The sequence below is a fragment of the Lynx canadensis genome, chromosome D1, assembly GCF_007474595.2.
Source record: "Lynx canadensis isolate LIC74 chromosome D1, mLynCan4.pri.v2, whole genome shotgun sequence".
Lineage (NCBI taxonomy): Eukaryota > Metazoa > Chordata > Mammalia > Carnivora > Felidae > Lynx > Lynx canadensis.
The window spans coordinates 75828829-75846108 of record NC_044312.2 but is presented as its reverse complement, the minus strand read 5'-3'; the positions used below and the strand labels follow the sequence as shown (position 1 = coordinate 75846108).

At 49.9% G+C, this 17280-nt stretch overlaps 1 protein-coding gene across 6 annotated transcripts in view; it reads right to left on the bottom strand.

Annotated features, from left to right (window-relative positions):
• The window catches only part of NAV2 (neuron navigator 2), a 397314-nt gene that overhangs the window by 58702 nt on the left and 321332 nt on the right, over nucleotides 1-17280 (bottom strand). For all 6 annotated transcript variants that reach the window (XM_030331653.1, XM_030331654.1, XM_030331655.1 and 3 more), the window contains 6 exons: nucleotides 9718-10009; nucleotides 8268-8970; nucleotides 5145-5612; nucleotides 4412-4477; nucleotides 2982-3026; nucleotides 369-529 (listed from right to left, as the gene is read on the bottom strand). In XM_030331653.1, coding sequence (XP_030187513.1) covers nucleotides 369-529; nucleotides 2982-3026; nucleotides 4412-4477; nucleotides 5145-5612; nucleotides 8268-8970; nucleotides 9718-10009 — 1735 coding nt within the window. The remainder of the gene's footprint in view (nucleotides 1-368; nucleotides 530-2981; nucleotides 3027-4411; nucleotides 4478-5144; nucleotides 5613-8267; nucleotides 8971-9717; nucleotides 10010-17280) is intronic.

The following is a 17280-nucleotide window of genomic DNA, read 5'->3' as shown; positions in this document are numbered from 1 at the left end:
TCTTTATTTTCCAGCTTAACAGAGCAATACAGATGACCAAACATGGGGCATGCTACTATTTCTTCAGATAGAAACTTACATCTTCAGAGGTCTTAGAAATGGAATACATTCTTCTCAAAAACGGAACGATTTGCTCTTTGCTACTACCCTACTTACATCAAACACGTAAATGAATTACTGACTGGAGTACCAAAATCTCTTCTATTTTTTTCCTCTTTCTTTTGCCACCAATCTCCTATAATCAAACCACATTGCTGAGGGCTGATCAGACACGGAGAAAGATGTGACCACATGCCTCTTTCACAACAGAAGAGTAACCTCTGCCCCATGGAACTGATCAACGCAGCTAATGATCAGAGGCTACTCACCAAGCTGGGAAAAGTTGAATCTTGTTCCGGAGGGAGAAGTTACACTGGAGCCAGAGGAAAAAGGGGAACTGGCAGCGGTGTCCTGTAGGCCTCCTGCAGAGTGGGACCGTAACCATTCTTTTGCGTCTTCTTGTGTGCGAAGCTGGGAGGTGGGAGTATACCTGGACAGACCGAAATTAGGCTGGGATTAACTATGAACAGCGCTTATGAAAATGAACACTGTGGAGCTGATTATAAACATACAAAAAACAAATACAGATCCAAAGATGATGTTAAAAAAAAAAAAAAACCACATCACTCCACATCCTGAAACTTATGAAGTTTCTCCAAACCTTTTTTGCTACTTGGCTGCCTTTGGGGAAAACTGTAATTCCTTTCAGTTTGGAGGGAACACATCAAGAAAGCAAGACCGGTAAATGCTCAAAGGAGCCGTCACTGGGCGTATCTGCAGCATGTTGATTCATGATAGTGTCATTTCAAAGCCCCCACCTTGACAGGACTGAAGCAACAAAATGAGCTGCTGTCAGAGCTTCGAGGACGTTTTAATTAGATAGCTCATGGCATCTGCATTCTAGAGCGCAAGCAAGTAGCCATGAATCCCCGTGTATCAGAAACCAGACACGTAATGGAAGGCATGAGGACACCAATGCTTACAGTCTTTGCTGCAATCGATTATCAGAGAAGTCTCCATAAAAGGAACCCCAAATCACTGGGTTCCACGGAAGTCACGGGCCCACCTCCTCCTTTATTAGGAAATGTATCTGGTCATGGCCTACTGAAAGCCTCTGGTGTGCTGGGGGCCTTCACAGACATTATCTTGCCAATGCCTCCAACCCAGCCGGCAAGGCAGATGCTGTCATTCCCATTTTATATTCACTGAAGGGGAGGGCCTGCCTCAAATCACGTGCTGAGATTCCAATCCATCGTATGTCTGATTCCAAAATCCATGCTGTTCGCATTATGCCCGCGGGCAGCATCTCAAATTTCTGAAGTGCACAGTGACCAGTGTGCCTTTGGATTTATATACAGATTACCATGGGGCACTACTGATTAGGTCAACAGAGGGGTTTCACTTGACTCAAGAAAAAGAGTTGTTGGTGTTTTGGCATCGGACATGAATGTGTGGGGAGGGAGGGAGCTAGGAGGGGGAGGCAGAGTGGGAGGGGACAAAAAAAAAGTTTCTCCCTTAATGTTTTGGCTATGGTTGACGGACATTCAACTTTCTAGGTCACATCGACTGCATGAAGATAGCCTAGCACGTAGCCCTATTCTGAAAATTTTTAAAATAATTAAAAAAAACCAGAGCTGCATCACTTTGGTAGATTAGATCTGCTGCAGAAACATATATACACATATATCATTTCAAAATATTCATATTTAGAGGGGTTTGCTTCCTCTTAGGGCAACAGTGGGGCATCAGTGTCAGACTCCTATGAAGAGTGGCCATCATGGAAGCACTCACAAGCAGCCCTCATGGGCATGAAGAAAACTGCTAAGCACAAAAGGCCTTGCCAACTCCCCCCTCTCTATGGCCACGGTGCTGAACTTCCTCCCACAGGACGTCCTTTGGGAAATTTTCAATACTTTTATTCTTAAGATTCTCAGAATTGGCTTTCCTTGAGCTCCTACTGAAAGGCAGCATTGATACCTACCTCGCATTACTGTTCAAAAAGCTCTCGGCCTTAAGAGCGGCAGGTTATTAACTACAGACATACATGACAGCAATGAAACATTTCATTCCAAGTTCCATTTTTTTTGCGAAAGCACTTAACGCTTAGTGCAGGGTGCAGCAAATGCTACAGAGAACAAGATGTTTAAGGAGCAGGAGAAGTGACAGCTGCGACCATAAGACCACGGGACGGGCGTTAGAACTGGGGTCCCGCTGGTCGGCACAGTGAAGGAGATGGTGTGAGCAATGGGGAACTTACAGCATCTTGTTTAACCAGGACACCCACCCAAAAGTGAGCCATGACTTAGAAAGAATGGAAGGACATTCCTTCCTGGCAGTCTTTTCTTTCTTTACACCAAAGCCAATCACAGCCATGTTTTCTTGTTGGGCACTGAAAACTGACACATCTTTTGATCAGAACATTTAGGAAGCGCAAAGGCTCTGTCTTTGGCAATCTTCTGTGGGCCGAAAAGTTAAGTATTTTCAAATTCGAGGGAAATCGTTATCTCCTCTGCCCTTGTCCTGGCTAACAAACCAACATGCTGTAAGTCATGTCCTTTCTTTTGGAAGACAGCCGTGAACAGAATGATCATGGTGAAGAGCTCATCGATTAAACCCACTGGCCCCAGAAGTAGCAGTAACTGCTCTCTGGGCTTGCCCAGGGATGTCCTTCGTGAGATGGTTTTTTACCACAGGAAGCCTGAAAAAGCACAGCCTCTGCTCAAGCAAAAAAAAAAAAAAAAAAAAAAAAAAAAAAAAAAAAAGCCAACAAATGGAGAGAGGGGAATGAGAGGTGCCAGGGGAGCCATCGTTCAGAAGGCCCCGCTGCGGTGGCCAAAGCAGGGACCCCAGCCCAGCCCGAACCCCCGCCAGCCATGAGAGTCACACAGCCAAGCCCCAAAGCCACACCGGATGGCATGGATGCAAGGAGGAAACACAGATACCTGAGTCCTTTTTTAGGCAAAGTGTTCCTATCAAGGTGCGGGTCACTGTAGGAGAGTTAAAACAAAAATGAGAACTTCAGAGAAGCGCAGGGAAAAGCAGGCAAGGTGAGGAGGGGCCGAAGATACGGAGCAAGAGACTCACGTCACCAGGGAGTTTTCCCTTATCCAGCTGCACATGCAACACATCCACAGGAAACAAGAGAAGCCTAATCCTGGGGCTGGCTGACCCTAGTCCGTACCTTCCCCCAAGTCACCAGGAGGCCCGAGGCATCCACTCAACTCCGACCCCTCCTCCTTTTCCACAGGCTCACAGCACAACTCAGGGGCCACCCCACGTCGAAGCAGAGCCCACACCTCCTGCTGCCCAGTCACCCACCTTTGTCCTACCACCACTGCTTCTCGGGGAGAGAGAGATGCCAGCTTCCCTGCACCCCTAACCCTGGCCCAGCCTTAGATGCCACTGACAATGATTCCAAGCGAGAGAAGGGACTTGCTGGAGGCTTTCAAGAGGCCAGCGGTCTGCATATTTGGAATTCATCTGTAACAGAGTGAATTCCAGGTCCCTCTTAGCTTGGCGTATCTGGGAGCTGAGCCCCCCCTGGCCGAGCTGGGGCAGGTTACAACTTGCTGGCTGATAAAGTCAAGGCATTTGCATTTCCAAAGAACAAGGGTGTAAAAGCTTGGTCTGTGAGTCCAACGAAAAGCAAAGTTTTTGCCGTTGACGGGGTAAAGAGGGTTTTCGTTATTTTTTTTTTTTTTCCCTAGCATAAAACAACATCTGGTTATTATGCTTGGCCAAGCTGTGGCTCCCCCACAAATTGAAGGTCCGTATCCATCTCTGAGGCCCACCCACAGGGCAGCTGGGGGCACACAAGCCGCTTAGTTTGTAAAGCCTCAACACTCCACGCATTCTTTTTCGTTGTCATTACGGGAAACGGGCACACAGAACACAACAGCCTGCAAGACGCAACAGCCAAAGGGCAGCAAAGGACTTTTCCAGGGAAAAGGGCCAGCCGTGTGGGGAGTAGGGGTGGGGGAGACAAAGGTGAGGGTCGAGTGGCACGCACGGTGGGTGGTAGATCGGTTCTGGGCTGGGAGGGAGAGGGGAGAGATGAGGGAGAGAGGGTGGGAAGCCGGGAAGCAGGAACATGCCACGGGAAGGCTGAGATGCAGGTGAGAGCTTCTGCCGTCCCGGTCCCAAGGTCCCAAGCTGGGTAGGGAGAGGGGCCAGCCCGACCCCACTGCCTCCGGGGCTTTAGCGGACAGCGGAACAGACCCTCACTGGCATGTCTGGGGTCACAGAGTGCACCAGAGCCACGAACACAAGCGGAAGCCTCAGGCCAACAGCCTCACACAAGACGTCTGGCTCGACACAGACGGGCAGAGGGACCCGGAGGCTCGGTGCGGTCCCCGGCCTACAATGTCATTACCTGTCCTGTTTCCTGGGCAGAGTACTTCTGCAGAACTTAGGGCTAGCGGCAGGGGAAGAGAGAGGGCTAGAAGTCCAGGCAGGTGGAAAATAAGAGAAGGAACGTTAGACGGGAAGAAAGGGGAGGTGTGGTCACACACAACGATTAGAACATTCTTCTCATTCCCAGTGCTGTTCCCGGCGTTCTTGCCTATGTGGAGAGACTAACACACACCACACTGCAGCAGAACCCAGAGCGCTGAGGATGCTTTTAGCCTCTTGATGCCTTGCCGCTCGGGCTGGCAACCCTTCGGTAGGAGGGTGTCTGCCGTGATGACCACCGAATCCACCCAGCCGCCTCGAGTTTCCTGCCACCCACGCCATGGCCAGCCGGCCACCTACTCTGCCTGCACAATCACGGGGGGAGGTGGGGGTGCAAACAAGCAGCTGATGAGCGAACAGAATAAAAAGGAAGGACCTCAAAGGCGGAATGCCGTTTCAAACGGAAGCGTGAAACCTGCCCCCAAGAGACTTCCAGCACCTCCAAGCACGGAGGATAATCACGCGGGAAAAGATGACGGGAAGCAGAGCCGAGCTTATTTCCATCCCAAACGGGCTTCCCCATGGAAAGACAGCAGCGGTTAGAAAGAGCGCAGCCTTCCAGGCAAAGGGGAATGGACGCTCGGGACTCCTAACATAACCCGTGGACTGCTGGAAGGGTGTCCTTCTGAGAGACACAGGTGCATGGCACTCACCTTTCCGACAGTGTGGTCTTTACACTGTTGGTTCTGACGAAGGGGGTCAGGGAGTCGTCTTTAGAGGGGGCGATGAGGCCCGTGGACGAATTGTGACTCAGGCCCCCTCCGCTGCCCAGGGAGACGTCAATGGACTCGCAGCTGGTGTGGAGGCTGCTGACGGACTGGAAGCCCGGGCCGTCCTTGCTGACCGCCGAGGAGCTGCTGGCATTGGTGCCCCAGGTGAGGCTGTTGGAGGGGCCCGAGTGGCCTGAGCTGGGGCTGGAGGCTAGAGGAGACTGGTTGCTATCCACATTCTTACTGTAGAGAGGGCTGCTGTTCCCGCTGCTCAGGGCGCCGCTGCCTGAGGGGGACTCTAAGTTACCTTGCTGGGTGGAGGGGGCGTGAGGACTGGAGATCACCACCGAGTTTTTCATGGTTTCAGCTGTGGCAATGGGCACTTGCTTGGTCGGCTTCCCACCAAAGAGTCTGTGAAGAGACAAAGGGTTGTGCGGGTCGGACACCCAGCACCAAGGGGCGCCGAGCAGTTAAAGGAGGGTGGGGCACAGGTACGGGAGCGGTGGGAATCCTGGGGAGGGGCACGGTCATCGCCACTGAAACGGTGCTCCGTTGGGAAAGGCCGCCACGCAGCGGGCCTGGACACTGGCCATCACAAGGCTCCAGCTTCAAGTGCTAAGCTGCAGCCGAGACCCCAAGGGCAATGCAGAATAATTTCTAATAGGCCTAGCCATGGTGGCCCCGGATCTTACTTCCCTCTATTTCCATAAACGGAGTAGCTGGGAAACTGCCTGGCCCAGGAAACATCTAGAGGGAAGAGAGCTACCAAAATCATCTTTGTATCCGAGACCCCAGGGACAAAGCAGGTGCTCAGTTTATGACAGCTCTGTTCCAAGGGACTCGGGTGCTTTGGCGTCTAAGGACAACATGAACAGTCAAGAACACGAGTCTAGGTCTGGATGGGGCCTTCAGAGATTTACGCTCACGTGAACACCCGGTCTGAAAGCTGGGTGGCTAGTCCTACCCAGGGATCTAGAGAGAGATCTTGCTGGGGTCACAAGATGTTAGACCAGACACATTGGGTCTTTGTGACAGAAATGTCATTCCAAGTCATCCCCCCGCCCGTGACCAAAAACGTGCTGTCCAAAAACAGGAAACGGCACGTATGTCTCTCCCTTTGGCAACAGGGCTCTCCAGTAAGAGTGGAAGAACTGTCTTCAAGTCAAAGGGCGGGTGTGTGCTCTAGTAACACAAATAATTCCGTCCACCGAAATCCTTGCGGAATGTGCACCTCTGCAAAGGGATGAAACTACTACGTGTTACGACGGGCAGGTTGCCTTTCAGCCAGCTACTCAATGGTATGATCCCGATCTCTGTTCTCTCCAGAAGAGTCCTTAGACATCCCAGTTATTGTAAAAACAAACATCCACACACATAATCAATGCTCACTTGGGTATCTGGTGACAGATTAGAAAACACTTTTGCCTGATGACAATCAGAGAATGAAATAGCCTCTTGCTCAAGGAATCTTGGCTTTAGAATGCTTACGTACTTCCAGTAACAGGAACCTCACGACTTCAAAGGGTGACACCCTCCATTGTCAAGCACTTCCCAACCACTAGAAAACTGAAATCTGATCTACCTTTTTCCCTTTTACTCATTGCCCCTGATTCTCCACTACAGAGAGGAAGCCCAACTTTTTGTCTGCTAGTCCTTCAAACCATTTGAAGATTCAGAGCTTATCGCTTCATCTAAGATTTCTCCTCTCCATACTAATGCACAAAGAGAGAATTGAGAACACTTCTTAATGATTTAGGAAAAATGTAATTAACAGGCATTGGCTGAAAGTTAGTCGATCTAGAGCCTAAGAATCTGCATGCATTTTCCAGTATTCTATTACAGTAGCCTAAGGGTCTAGTAAAATACCTTTGTAGTTACTAAAGGAAATCTATAATACCAGAGAGTGAATATTACATATAATACTTGAGGCAAGAAACAGAGAAAACTTTCATTTACAAGGCAATCTGCTAAAACAACAAAGAGCAGCTCAAGAGGACCTTCCCCTGAAAAATTAATCATTACTGAAATTCTAATAATCAAGTCCAGACAAAGACCAGTGAACTGCTTCATTATACCTTTCACATGGCAGGCTTCTTCTGAAGTCTTTTCAAACATTCCTATTCGCCCCCAAATACATACATGTGCACATAGTTTTTATTTTTCGCGACTTAATTTTTTATTCTTGGGACTTCTACTCTTTCCTGTGATAAGACATTTCCAGGGAAGATGAGTTCTGCCCTATGAGGCTGCAGTTTGAGGACGGTCCAGTAGCCATTATAACGAGGCAATATAAACAAATAGAATTTGTCTAAATTTAAAAGGACCTGTTTAAAACATAATAGTATTTTCACACGAGAATTTCCATTCGGTGTGGAAATTAGGGAGAATGTCTTTTTGAGGTAATAAGAAATTAATTTCTCTTTTTCAGAAACACTTCTGCTTTAAAAGTTTTTTTTTTCTTTTTTTTTTTTAAAGGAAGCTCAAATTTCAGAGACAAATTTGGAATTAAGCATGCAGTATGAAAAAAAGTAGGTGGGGGATACACCGGGCTATTTGAGAGAAGGATCTGGCTGAGATCACAGTCTGGCATAATGATGAAGAATCTCACCCAGAGAACTAGTAAGACAAGGGGGTAAAAAAGCCCTCTGCCTTCCCCTCTGTACCCACCCGGGTCTAGGGGTATATTAAGATCTCATCTCGGACAGTAGCCAGCTTTGACTGTGCACTTCCCATGGGCCAGATATGGCTACACAGGTTAATCTTCGCAAGCACTCTCGGGTAGGTGTTCCATTTTACAGATGAGCAAACTGAAGCAAATGGTTAAGAAAGGATACATGGTGGCTACTTAAGGTGGACCCAGGATTCAAACCCAGGATGCTGACTCAGGTTTTTCATCCCAACATGGGAAAATATAAATAACCAGCTGACTGCAAAACCGCTGGCAGGATCCGACCAAACAGAAGTGGAGAAAAACAGAAGCTCTTTTCACCAAGGCACAAAAAAATTATTCACTCAGGAGGCCATTCCATGTACTCCAGTTCTGCTCAGTGCCGTCTACCCCCTTACCTGCGGAGCGTGGGAGAGGCCACATCGGGGTACTTGGCCCCTGGCTGGAGAGCAGCCTGAGCCGCACTGGACATAGGCTGGGATGCTGGGTTCACTTTCACAGAGTTACAGGAAGCCACACTCTCGTTGTCGGACGAGATGCCTTTCTCCTTATCCGTCTGGTTGACCAGACCCGGCAGAGAACTGCCCAGGGCCGTTTTGGAAGGCTCCCTCAGCTTGGGCACAGGCAGGCCTGCGGACTTGCTGCTGATGTTGGAATCTATGCTGCTGGTGCTAGACCTGTTCCCAGCCCCGTTCCGGCTGGCGGACTTACTGGGCCTGGGCAAACTCCGGTACTGCAAGTTCGTCCGGGAGCTGAGAGCCAGATACCCATCGTCCTGATTCTGAGCCCCATCCATGCTCGTCTTCCGGCCGGTAGACCGACCGACGAGCGCAGACGACTTTGGGATCTTGCCTAGCGTGGCCGACCTGCTGGTGACGGTAGCACCACTGGCTGTGATCATGGCCAGACCAGCGGCCGAGCCGCTCTGCTTCTTGAACCCAAAGCTGTTGGCATTGGCAGTGGGCGTCCTGGAGCTGCCCGAGAGGGACTTCTTGGACTCATCACCACTGCTGCGGCCTGCGTCGGATGGGGACCGCTTCACCTGGGAGGCTTTGGGAGACAGCCTTCCTTTCTCAGACACCTTTGCATCGTCTGTCTTTCCTAAGAGAGAGAGCAGCAGGGTTAGCTTGCAAACCGAGAAGCCAGCTTGTACGACTCCTTTTGTTAAAAACCCTCCCCTCCTCCAAAGAACTGGTTCACTTTTTCCTTGGGGAAAGCAGTAGCCTTGGGAGGCAAAGGAAAGAGCTTTTTATAAAGATAATCGAGCCTACCACTGTCACCGTGAGCCTTCTCGGAGATGTCAATGGTTTCGTTCCTTTGCAAAAGCGGTCTAAATTTACCCAGAACAAAGCAAAGCCAGCCAATCACTGATACGTCTGGGAAAGAGATCCTGACCTTTCCTGACCTCTCCTTCTCTGTCCATTAAGATGCTGCTCCTAACAGCACCCTCTGCCTTCCTGCAAAAACACCAGCTTTGTTTACACACATCCCTAAATCACGGACAACATTAACTCGACATGGAGACAGCTCGTCAACACGTGCCCTTGAAAAGCCTGCACTGGGGCATGTTGGCTCTTCCCTAGCACATGGTGAAACCAAATCAACACATCTCAGCAGCAGGACCACCTTTGGAGCTTGAGGCTTGCACACTTACGTATTTCCGCTTAGAAAAAGGTAGAGATGTGAAACTTTCTGAAAGCTGGTTAATAGCAGAGTCTAAACTCTAAGAAGAAATACCTGAGCATTTATGGGGACTTACAAACAAGGTCAAGTTCTCGCTAGAGAAACTGCGGTTCTGGTTTTCAGACCGACAAGTGCAGAGGTGAGACCGCACAACCTCTTACTCACCAGTGCCTGGGGTCTTGAGCGTGCCGGCCGGGGCAGCCGCCTTCGTCCTGGGCATGGTGATGCCCACCTGAGCCGTCATGCCTCGTCGCCACGAGCCCGTCTGGGAGATGACAGAATTCTTCTTGCCCGACGTGCTTTTGTCAGACTCGTCAGACACGTCCGAGGGATTCCGCCTCCACTTAGACCCTGGCTCCATCTTTATGCCGCTGTCTGACCCTCCGTCTGACTTCTTGACATCATCGCCCGACCACAGGGAACCCCTCTCCACCTGTGAGTGCTTCTCAGCGTCGGTCTGTGGATGAGACTCTGAATCAGTCCTTCCCAAATGCCAGGCCAGGAGCCCCTCAGCCCAGAGTAAAAATGCCAATACGATGAGAGGTAAATACTTGAAAATGTTTGGGCCTCTGCAGTCTGGTTATCTCGCTAGAAAGCTTGTTTTGGTTCAAGGAAAGTAGAGGATATAACTATGTCCAAGAAGGGAGTACGGAGGGAGAGTAGGAGGGGGATTAAGGGGGCCAGAGCCCCACGGAGAACCATGAGCAGATGGAGACGTGGGGAGAATTCAGCCAACTCTCTGCCACCTGGCTTCTAACTCTGGAGACCAATCTTCATCCAGCATCCAGCCTCCTGGCCTGTTTCCCTTTGTTCTGCCGTCTTCCTATCACTCCACTGGCAGCAGTCTTTGAATACAGCACAGCACCACAGTCTAACACACAGCCCGAGCAAGCGAGGGTGGCTGCAAGTTCCACACGGATCAGGGAGAGAGAGGGGCTGGGAGGAAACAAATCCTCAAAAGCCACTCCCCCCCACCCCCCTGCCCGTGCTAGTCAGAGGTGCCCGCTCCCACCCGGCTCCATTTATATGCCACCGCTTTGCTCCTCTTGTGGGATTTTGTTCAGACAAGGGATATAATTAGCCAGCTTTCTTTGGAAGAGCCCTGACCTGCTGGCCATGGAACCCAGGAGGGGACAGAAGTGTGATGTTAATGATTCACCGCGGTGAAAAAGCGCAAAGCTAACCAGAATGCTTTGGGGGCCTCCCTAGGGGGCTGGGGCCAGTTGGGGGGGATGCCAGGGGGGAGAAACAGTGCAGAGAATGGGGATGGGAGTTAGCAACACTTTAAGGTGGCCACCCTGAGTTACACGTCCTGTGTGTGCCATACTCAAATACCAACGGTGGGCAATGCCAGCAGGGTAGGAAATGAGAATGATTACCTGGTAAGAATCTGGCCTAATGCCTTTCCTCCCAGAGTAGTACCCGTGCCTTCCTCTGCAGACACACTGCCGAATGAGACAAAGCTAACTACTGACAAGCAGCCCAGTTAAATCGCCTGTCAGCACCGTAGCCCCCCCGCCAACCCCGCACCCCTTATAAATTCCTCTCATCCATCACAGCCACCCTGTGTGTGGCTTCGCTTGTTTCGCCATCCTCAAACACATACTGAGTTCCTTCTGGGTACTAGGCACCAGAAATAGGAGGGGGACAGGACACTCACTCCCTGACTGTGGGAAGCTCCCCATTCACCTGTGGCGAGGGACACAAGACAGGGTGTTCCCACATCCGAACACAGAGCAGGAGATCAACCAGGGAACCAAGGAACACAAGCTTTTCAAGCTACTGCACACTTCAACAGAATGATCTCTGATCCTGACCACTCTCTGGTCAAGGAAGGTAAGGACAGCACCCCTCAGTTTTACAGACGAGCGGAGACCAAAGCTACCCACTCCCGGTCCTAGTCCCAACTACCACAGCCCGTGTTCCTTCCTGTCAACGCTTCAGTTTGTTAATTCAACCAGAATATCCTCAGCTGTCTGCTGTTTGCCAGGCACCATGGACGGTCTGAGGATCTGTGGGTAAGACTAATCTCTAGCCCTTCTGGCATTTGCAATCCAGTGAAAGAGGTAAAGGTTGGATAAATACAAATAAATGAGTTGTCGTGAATTATGAAGAATCTTACATGAAAAAGGACACGGAGTATGAGAGTGAAGTACGTTGACGTAATTTAGACGATGATGATGAGGGTGGGGGATGGCAGTCAGGTAAGGCCTTTTGGAAGAAGTGCCCTCAAGAGTGACAAGAAACTTACTGAGAAGAGTTTAGGGAGGAGGATGCCAGGCAGAGGAAAGAGTACATGCAAAGGCCCTGAGGCAGGAAAGAGACTGGCTCTGGAAGGATTCAATCCACAAATATTTACCGGGTGCCACTAGATGCCAGGCAAACTTACAGGGACTAGGGATACTACAATGAATAAGAACAAGTCCAAGTCCTTGATTTCCTGGAGTTTACAAGTACATTCTGACCCATTCTTTTTTTTTTTTTTTTTTTAAACATTTATTTATCTCTTAGAGACAGAGAGAGACAGGCATGAGTAGGGGAGGAGCAGAGAGAAAGAGAGACACAGAATCCGAAGGAGGCTCCAGGCTCCGAGCTGTCAGCACAGAGCCCGATGCGGGGCTCGAACCCATGGACTGCGAGATCATGACCTGAGCCGAAGTCGGACGCCCAACCGACTGAGCCACCCAGATGCCCCCGGACCCATTCTAATGCACCCTAGGAAGTACCGAGAATGTAGCACATACCACAGTCTGGGTTACTGTATTATTGTTTTCATGTTCTCATACCTTATTTTCCCTAATCAAATTGTAGCAATGCCAAAAGCAGTAGCAGTAACAACTAACATTTATTAAGTACTTACTATGCGCTGGGCACTGGGCTAAAAAAAAAAAAAAATCTCTGAGGAAGTTACAGTTCATGTTCTCGATTTTACATAAGAAAACTGAGGCACAGAGTAGAAAAGAAAATTGCCCAAGACCACACAGTGAAAAAGCGGAGACACGAGGATTCTAGGGAATCTGAAACGCAGAGCCCATCTCTTAACCACTATGCCACACGGCCTTCCCGGAAAAGAGGTCCGAGGACATGAGACATTTCCGCATGCCTAGTAACACCTAACACAATACCTACACCGAGTAGATTCTCCTTCCATACTGGCTGGTTAGCTGTTCCCCAACTCCAGCCGTGGGGCAGCTCCAGCCTAGCCTTGGGTGCGACCCCCCAGAACGCTGACGTAACCAGAGGCAGAGAGCGCGTGCGTGGTCTTGACCCAGGACTGTGGTGTGAATCCCCCTCTAGAAAGAACAATCGTCCAACCATCACAGCCCCAACTCGGTCCAGGGCGGGTAGCCTTCCCAGCTCTACTCTGCATAGCGGGCATCTGTCCTGGGACACTCTCTTGGCTCATATGTGGGCACCAATAGGGATACAACGAAGAAGGCCCAGTGTCTCTGTTCCCAGAGCTGAGAAGCAAAGGGCGGCAAGCCAGCTGCAGGGGGACGTACAAAGAGCCGCTCCCTTCTCTTGGCTCTCAATGCCCTCATCAGTTGTTCTCATTTCTTTTTTTAAAAATTTTTTTTTTCTTTTCCAACGTTTTATTTATTCTTGGGACAGAGAGAGACAGAGCATGAACGGGGGAGGGGCAGAGAAAGAGGGAGACACAGAATCGGAAACAGGCTCCAGGCTCTGAGCCATCAGCCCAGAGCCTGACGCGGGGCTCGAACTCCCGGACCGCGAGATCGTGACCTGGCTGAAGTCGGACGCTTAACCGACTGCGCCACCCAGGCGCCCCAGTTGTTCTCATTTCAAATGGCGCCTAATTTTGAGAAGATTTCCCTACTGCCCCTACCTGGAAGTCCACTCACTCCTTCAACATCCCAGAGGGAAGGCGGGGAAACAACCATACATAGGTGGGGAGGAGGCCCGAAATTCTGGAGGGCTCACCCCTGAGGGCCCAGGTCGCTCCGGGATCACAGGGGGGAAAGTGAGAGGGTGGAAGCCAGGTGGGCCTGAGAAGCGAGGTGGGGGCCACATGGCCCGATGTGGGGGGGAGAACACGGGCATGGCGTGAGCTCACATACTGGGTGCTGCCAGTCCTTTGTTGTGTGTGACCCTGAGAGCATGGCTTACCTCCTCTGGGGCTCTGACCTGTGTATAAAATGGAGATACGACAGACGGGAGTCTTAGAGACCTGATGAGCTAAGTGTGGAGGAACTCAAACAGTGGCTCTTTTGTCAGCAACTCTCCCACCTCTGAAAATCCCTAGCACTTGGTTGTCCTTCTTTAGCATTTCTCCCGTTTCTGTGTTACATTAGGGTGAACAGGGTACTCGTCTTCCTGGCTTTGGGGCCACAAGCCTCTAGAAGCCAGGACCCTGCCCTCTTCAGGCCTACATCCCCTGCAGATCAAGAAACTGAGAGCTTCAACTATCATAATTACAGAAAACATCAGCAACGTCAGCATTATCCCTGGCCACTTCTCTTGCCAGGTAGGCACCGTGTCCCTCTGCATACGTTATTAGTTCATCTAATCCTCTGACCCTGTACTATTATCACATTTCACAGACCAGGAAAGTACAGGGGCGAAGAAGGAAAGTAATCCGCCTAAAGTCACAAACAGCAGCACCTAGCAGGTGAGCAGAAGGGGCGCCCCTCCTCCTCGCCAAACCCTATCCCTGAATCCAGTCTAACATCCAGAGAACATCCAGAGAGCTCCAGGCTCATTTGAGGCCACACAGGACAGGAATCCCTGCCACAGAATTCAGAACTTTATTTCCTGGAGTAGCAAAAACTAAACTCACACGGAATTATCTCCCCCGCCTTGCATATTTTACTAAAAACTTCACAGGAAGTGAAAATGTAAGGCGGTGTGCCATAGGCCTCTTTGGACCTTGGCACCTGGAATGAAACCTTCCACAGACCGAGAGGAAACACTGAATGACCAAGGGCGTGAATGGATAGACAATTACGTGGGGGAGAGATGCGTGTGTCTTTGTTAAAGCCATCTGCCACCAACACACCATCCTAAAAATAAAACGCGGCACAACAGAAGATGAATTGCAAAATATACTAAGAACACAGTCAAATTTTGGTTACTGACATGAATGGAGGAGGGAGGCAGAGGGACAGGTAACCCAGAGGAAGGAAGAAAGGAAAGAAAGAAGAAAAAGGAAGAAGAAACTTGAGTACCTACCAAGAATTAGACACCGAGAGAGCATGTTGAGATAAGTATTTCCATGCCACCACCACGCTCATCCTTCAAGACAAGTCTAATTACCGTGATGCTATGGACCAGGAGGCAGAGGCTTGAAGAGTCTGATCAGCTTATCCAAGGATGCCACAGACGCAGGAGCTCAACCCTGACTTCAGAGTCTTCTCCTCCTCCCTGACACCGCAATTGGTTTGGCTGCTCAACCAGACTCACCAGTGCAAATGGGGAACGTCTACCAAGAGGCTGTCAAACCTCAAGCAGGGAGATCCTCTGCCCAGCCGCGCAGCAGTGACTGCAGGCCCAGTGCTGGACACCTGGGCATACGCGTCCCGCTGAGGGCACCCTCAGTGCCCCTCAACATCCTCGAGGAGAACAGTCACTCAGAGACAAAGGGGACTTTCACCTCCCAGGGACGGCTCCTCTGTTATCCTCTCCGCTAACAAGGCTGCTCCTTAGGCTTCCGAACAACCTTCCCGTTCCTTGGATGTATTTCCTTTTAGCTGTTCCTCAGGGGCTTTCCAAATTCGAAAACCCGGCCGGGCAACCTGTCCTCAGCCTGCTTTCCCGCAGGACGCACTGACCCGCTGCTGCTCCCCGCCTCTCCGTGCCTTGCCTGGGACACTGTGTGCTCCCCGTTCGATCGGGGGAAACCAGTCTGCGACAGAAACCTGAACGAGCCCTGGGGAATGATGGCAGTGCGCATCTTCCCGTTGCCTGATGCTGCTCAGAGAGGAGTAATGGCCCTTAGCTTTCCTCAGAGTGGTAAGAGGGGAGGAGTGGGGGAGGCTGCAATTTACGCTGATTCAAATATTTGGAGATGCTCCCTGGACAGGAACAAAGAGATGCCAGGGAAACCACCTCTGCAGGAATCCTAGTAACCATGGGTGCAAGTCTGCCTTTATTTTATTCCAAGACCTACCTGCTTAATTTTTCTTTAAATATCTTAAACTCAGGTAGTTTTATAGCAAAGAAAAGAAAACGACGAATATAACCCCTTGCGTCCCTTGAAATTAACTTTCTAAGCCTGATCAAAAGACATGTTTGTGTAATATTTGAACCTTTTTTGAGGTGACATTTTCTAGATCAAAGCCAAAGATGGTCAAAGAGGAGGAGGTCCTGGCATTAACCAGACCTGAGTATATCAAATAGGAAATCATTTGCAGATCCCAGAGGCTTACTCTGTATCAACGTGGGAAACAGATGCCAATTTTGGCTTTGCGGGAGGGAAACAAAGGACAAGGAGGTTCTTCCAACACAGGGTTTTGTTGGTTCAACGTCATCTTAAAAGCAAGACTCATCCTACCTCAAAAGTAAACAAAAGAGAAACCTAATGATTTGCTCATCTCTCCCTCCCTCCCCCCTTTCCCTCTCTTTCTCCACCCCCGGCCGTCCCTCTCTATCTGTCTCTCCCTCTCTCTCCTCTCTTGGTTCCCCACCTCAGTATCTAGGGAGAGTCTAAAAGCTTGGTTGTTATTGTTACCCTGAAATTAGAAAGAGTCTCAGAAAAAAAAAGCGTCCATGAGGAAAGGAAAACAGGTAGATACTGTGACAGTTGGCAAGGGGTAGGCGGCAGGGACACAGGCTGGCTGGGTGTTTCTAACTTGTGTCTAATCACTGATCAGTGATGCTTCTTAGGCAGTGATTTAAATCTCAGGTGATTTAGATCACCTTTTTAAATAGAAGTATAACATCCATATACTAAACGCACAATCTGAAGTACACGGCTTGAATGCATTTTATAAAATTAACATACTTCTACAACTACCACTGAGATCAAGATCTAGAATATTATCAGCACCTCCAACATCTCTGTGCCTACCCACGTTTTTTTCCCCTTAATAACCACCACAATTCACCTCTCACTCAACAATAATTAGAAATTCTGGCAAAAGTGCAAATTCAAAAAGTCACAGGCAATCCCAGAGCTAACACCTAATATATTTCCTCAGGCAGTCAGTGTCCACATTTCTGTGGGACAGAAGTACTCCCACACTCTGACATGTTCTTTATTTAGCCCTGTCCTAAAAAAAAAAAAAAAAAAAAAAAAAAAAAAAAAAAACCTTTGAAAGCACAGAAATTTCCAAAGCAGGTCCTATCTTGCAGAGAAAGAGCTGAGAAAGGAGACGAGTGTGGAAGGGAGTGAAGGCAGGGGGGCAGGGTCATTTTTGCCCTCCCCGAGAGCCTTCTGGGAGACTGGCCCAATCAGACCTTCACGTGGTTTCACTGGAGATAGTGGCCCCCACTGGTGGGAGGGACCCACCATGAAAGTTCCCAGTCCCAGTGCCACCACAGTCGACCAGTCCTTGTGCTGGTCAGTCCCAACTTGGAGGCTGGTCATGAGGAGGGCCCCTCAGTTTTCCACTAGTAAAACAGGCTTGCTAGAACCAGTCCCCCTGACCACCAAGGAGCGCTGTGAAGGAAGTGAACGTGCCCACATGAAGCTACTTTGGAAGCAAATATAAGGTGGTACAGTATCCGGGGAATACAGTCTCAGAGTTTCCAAGGAGGGGTTGAAAACTA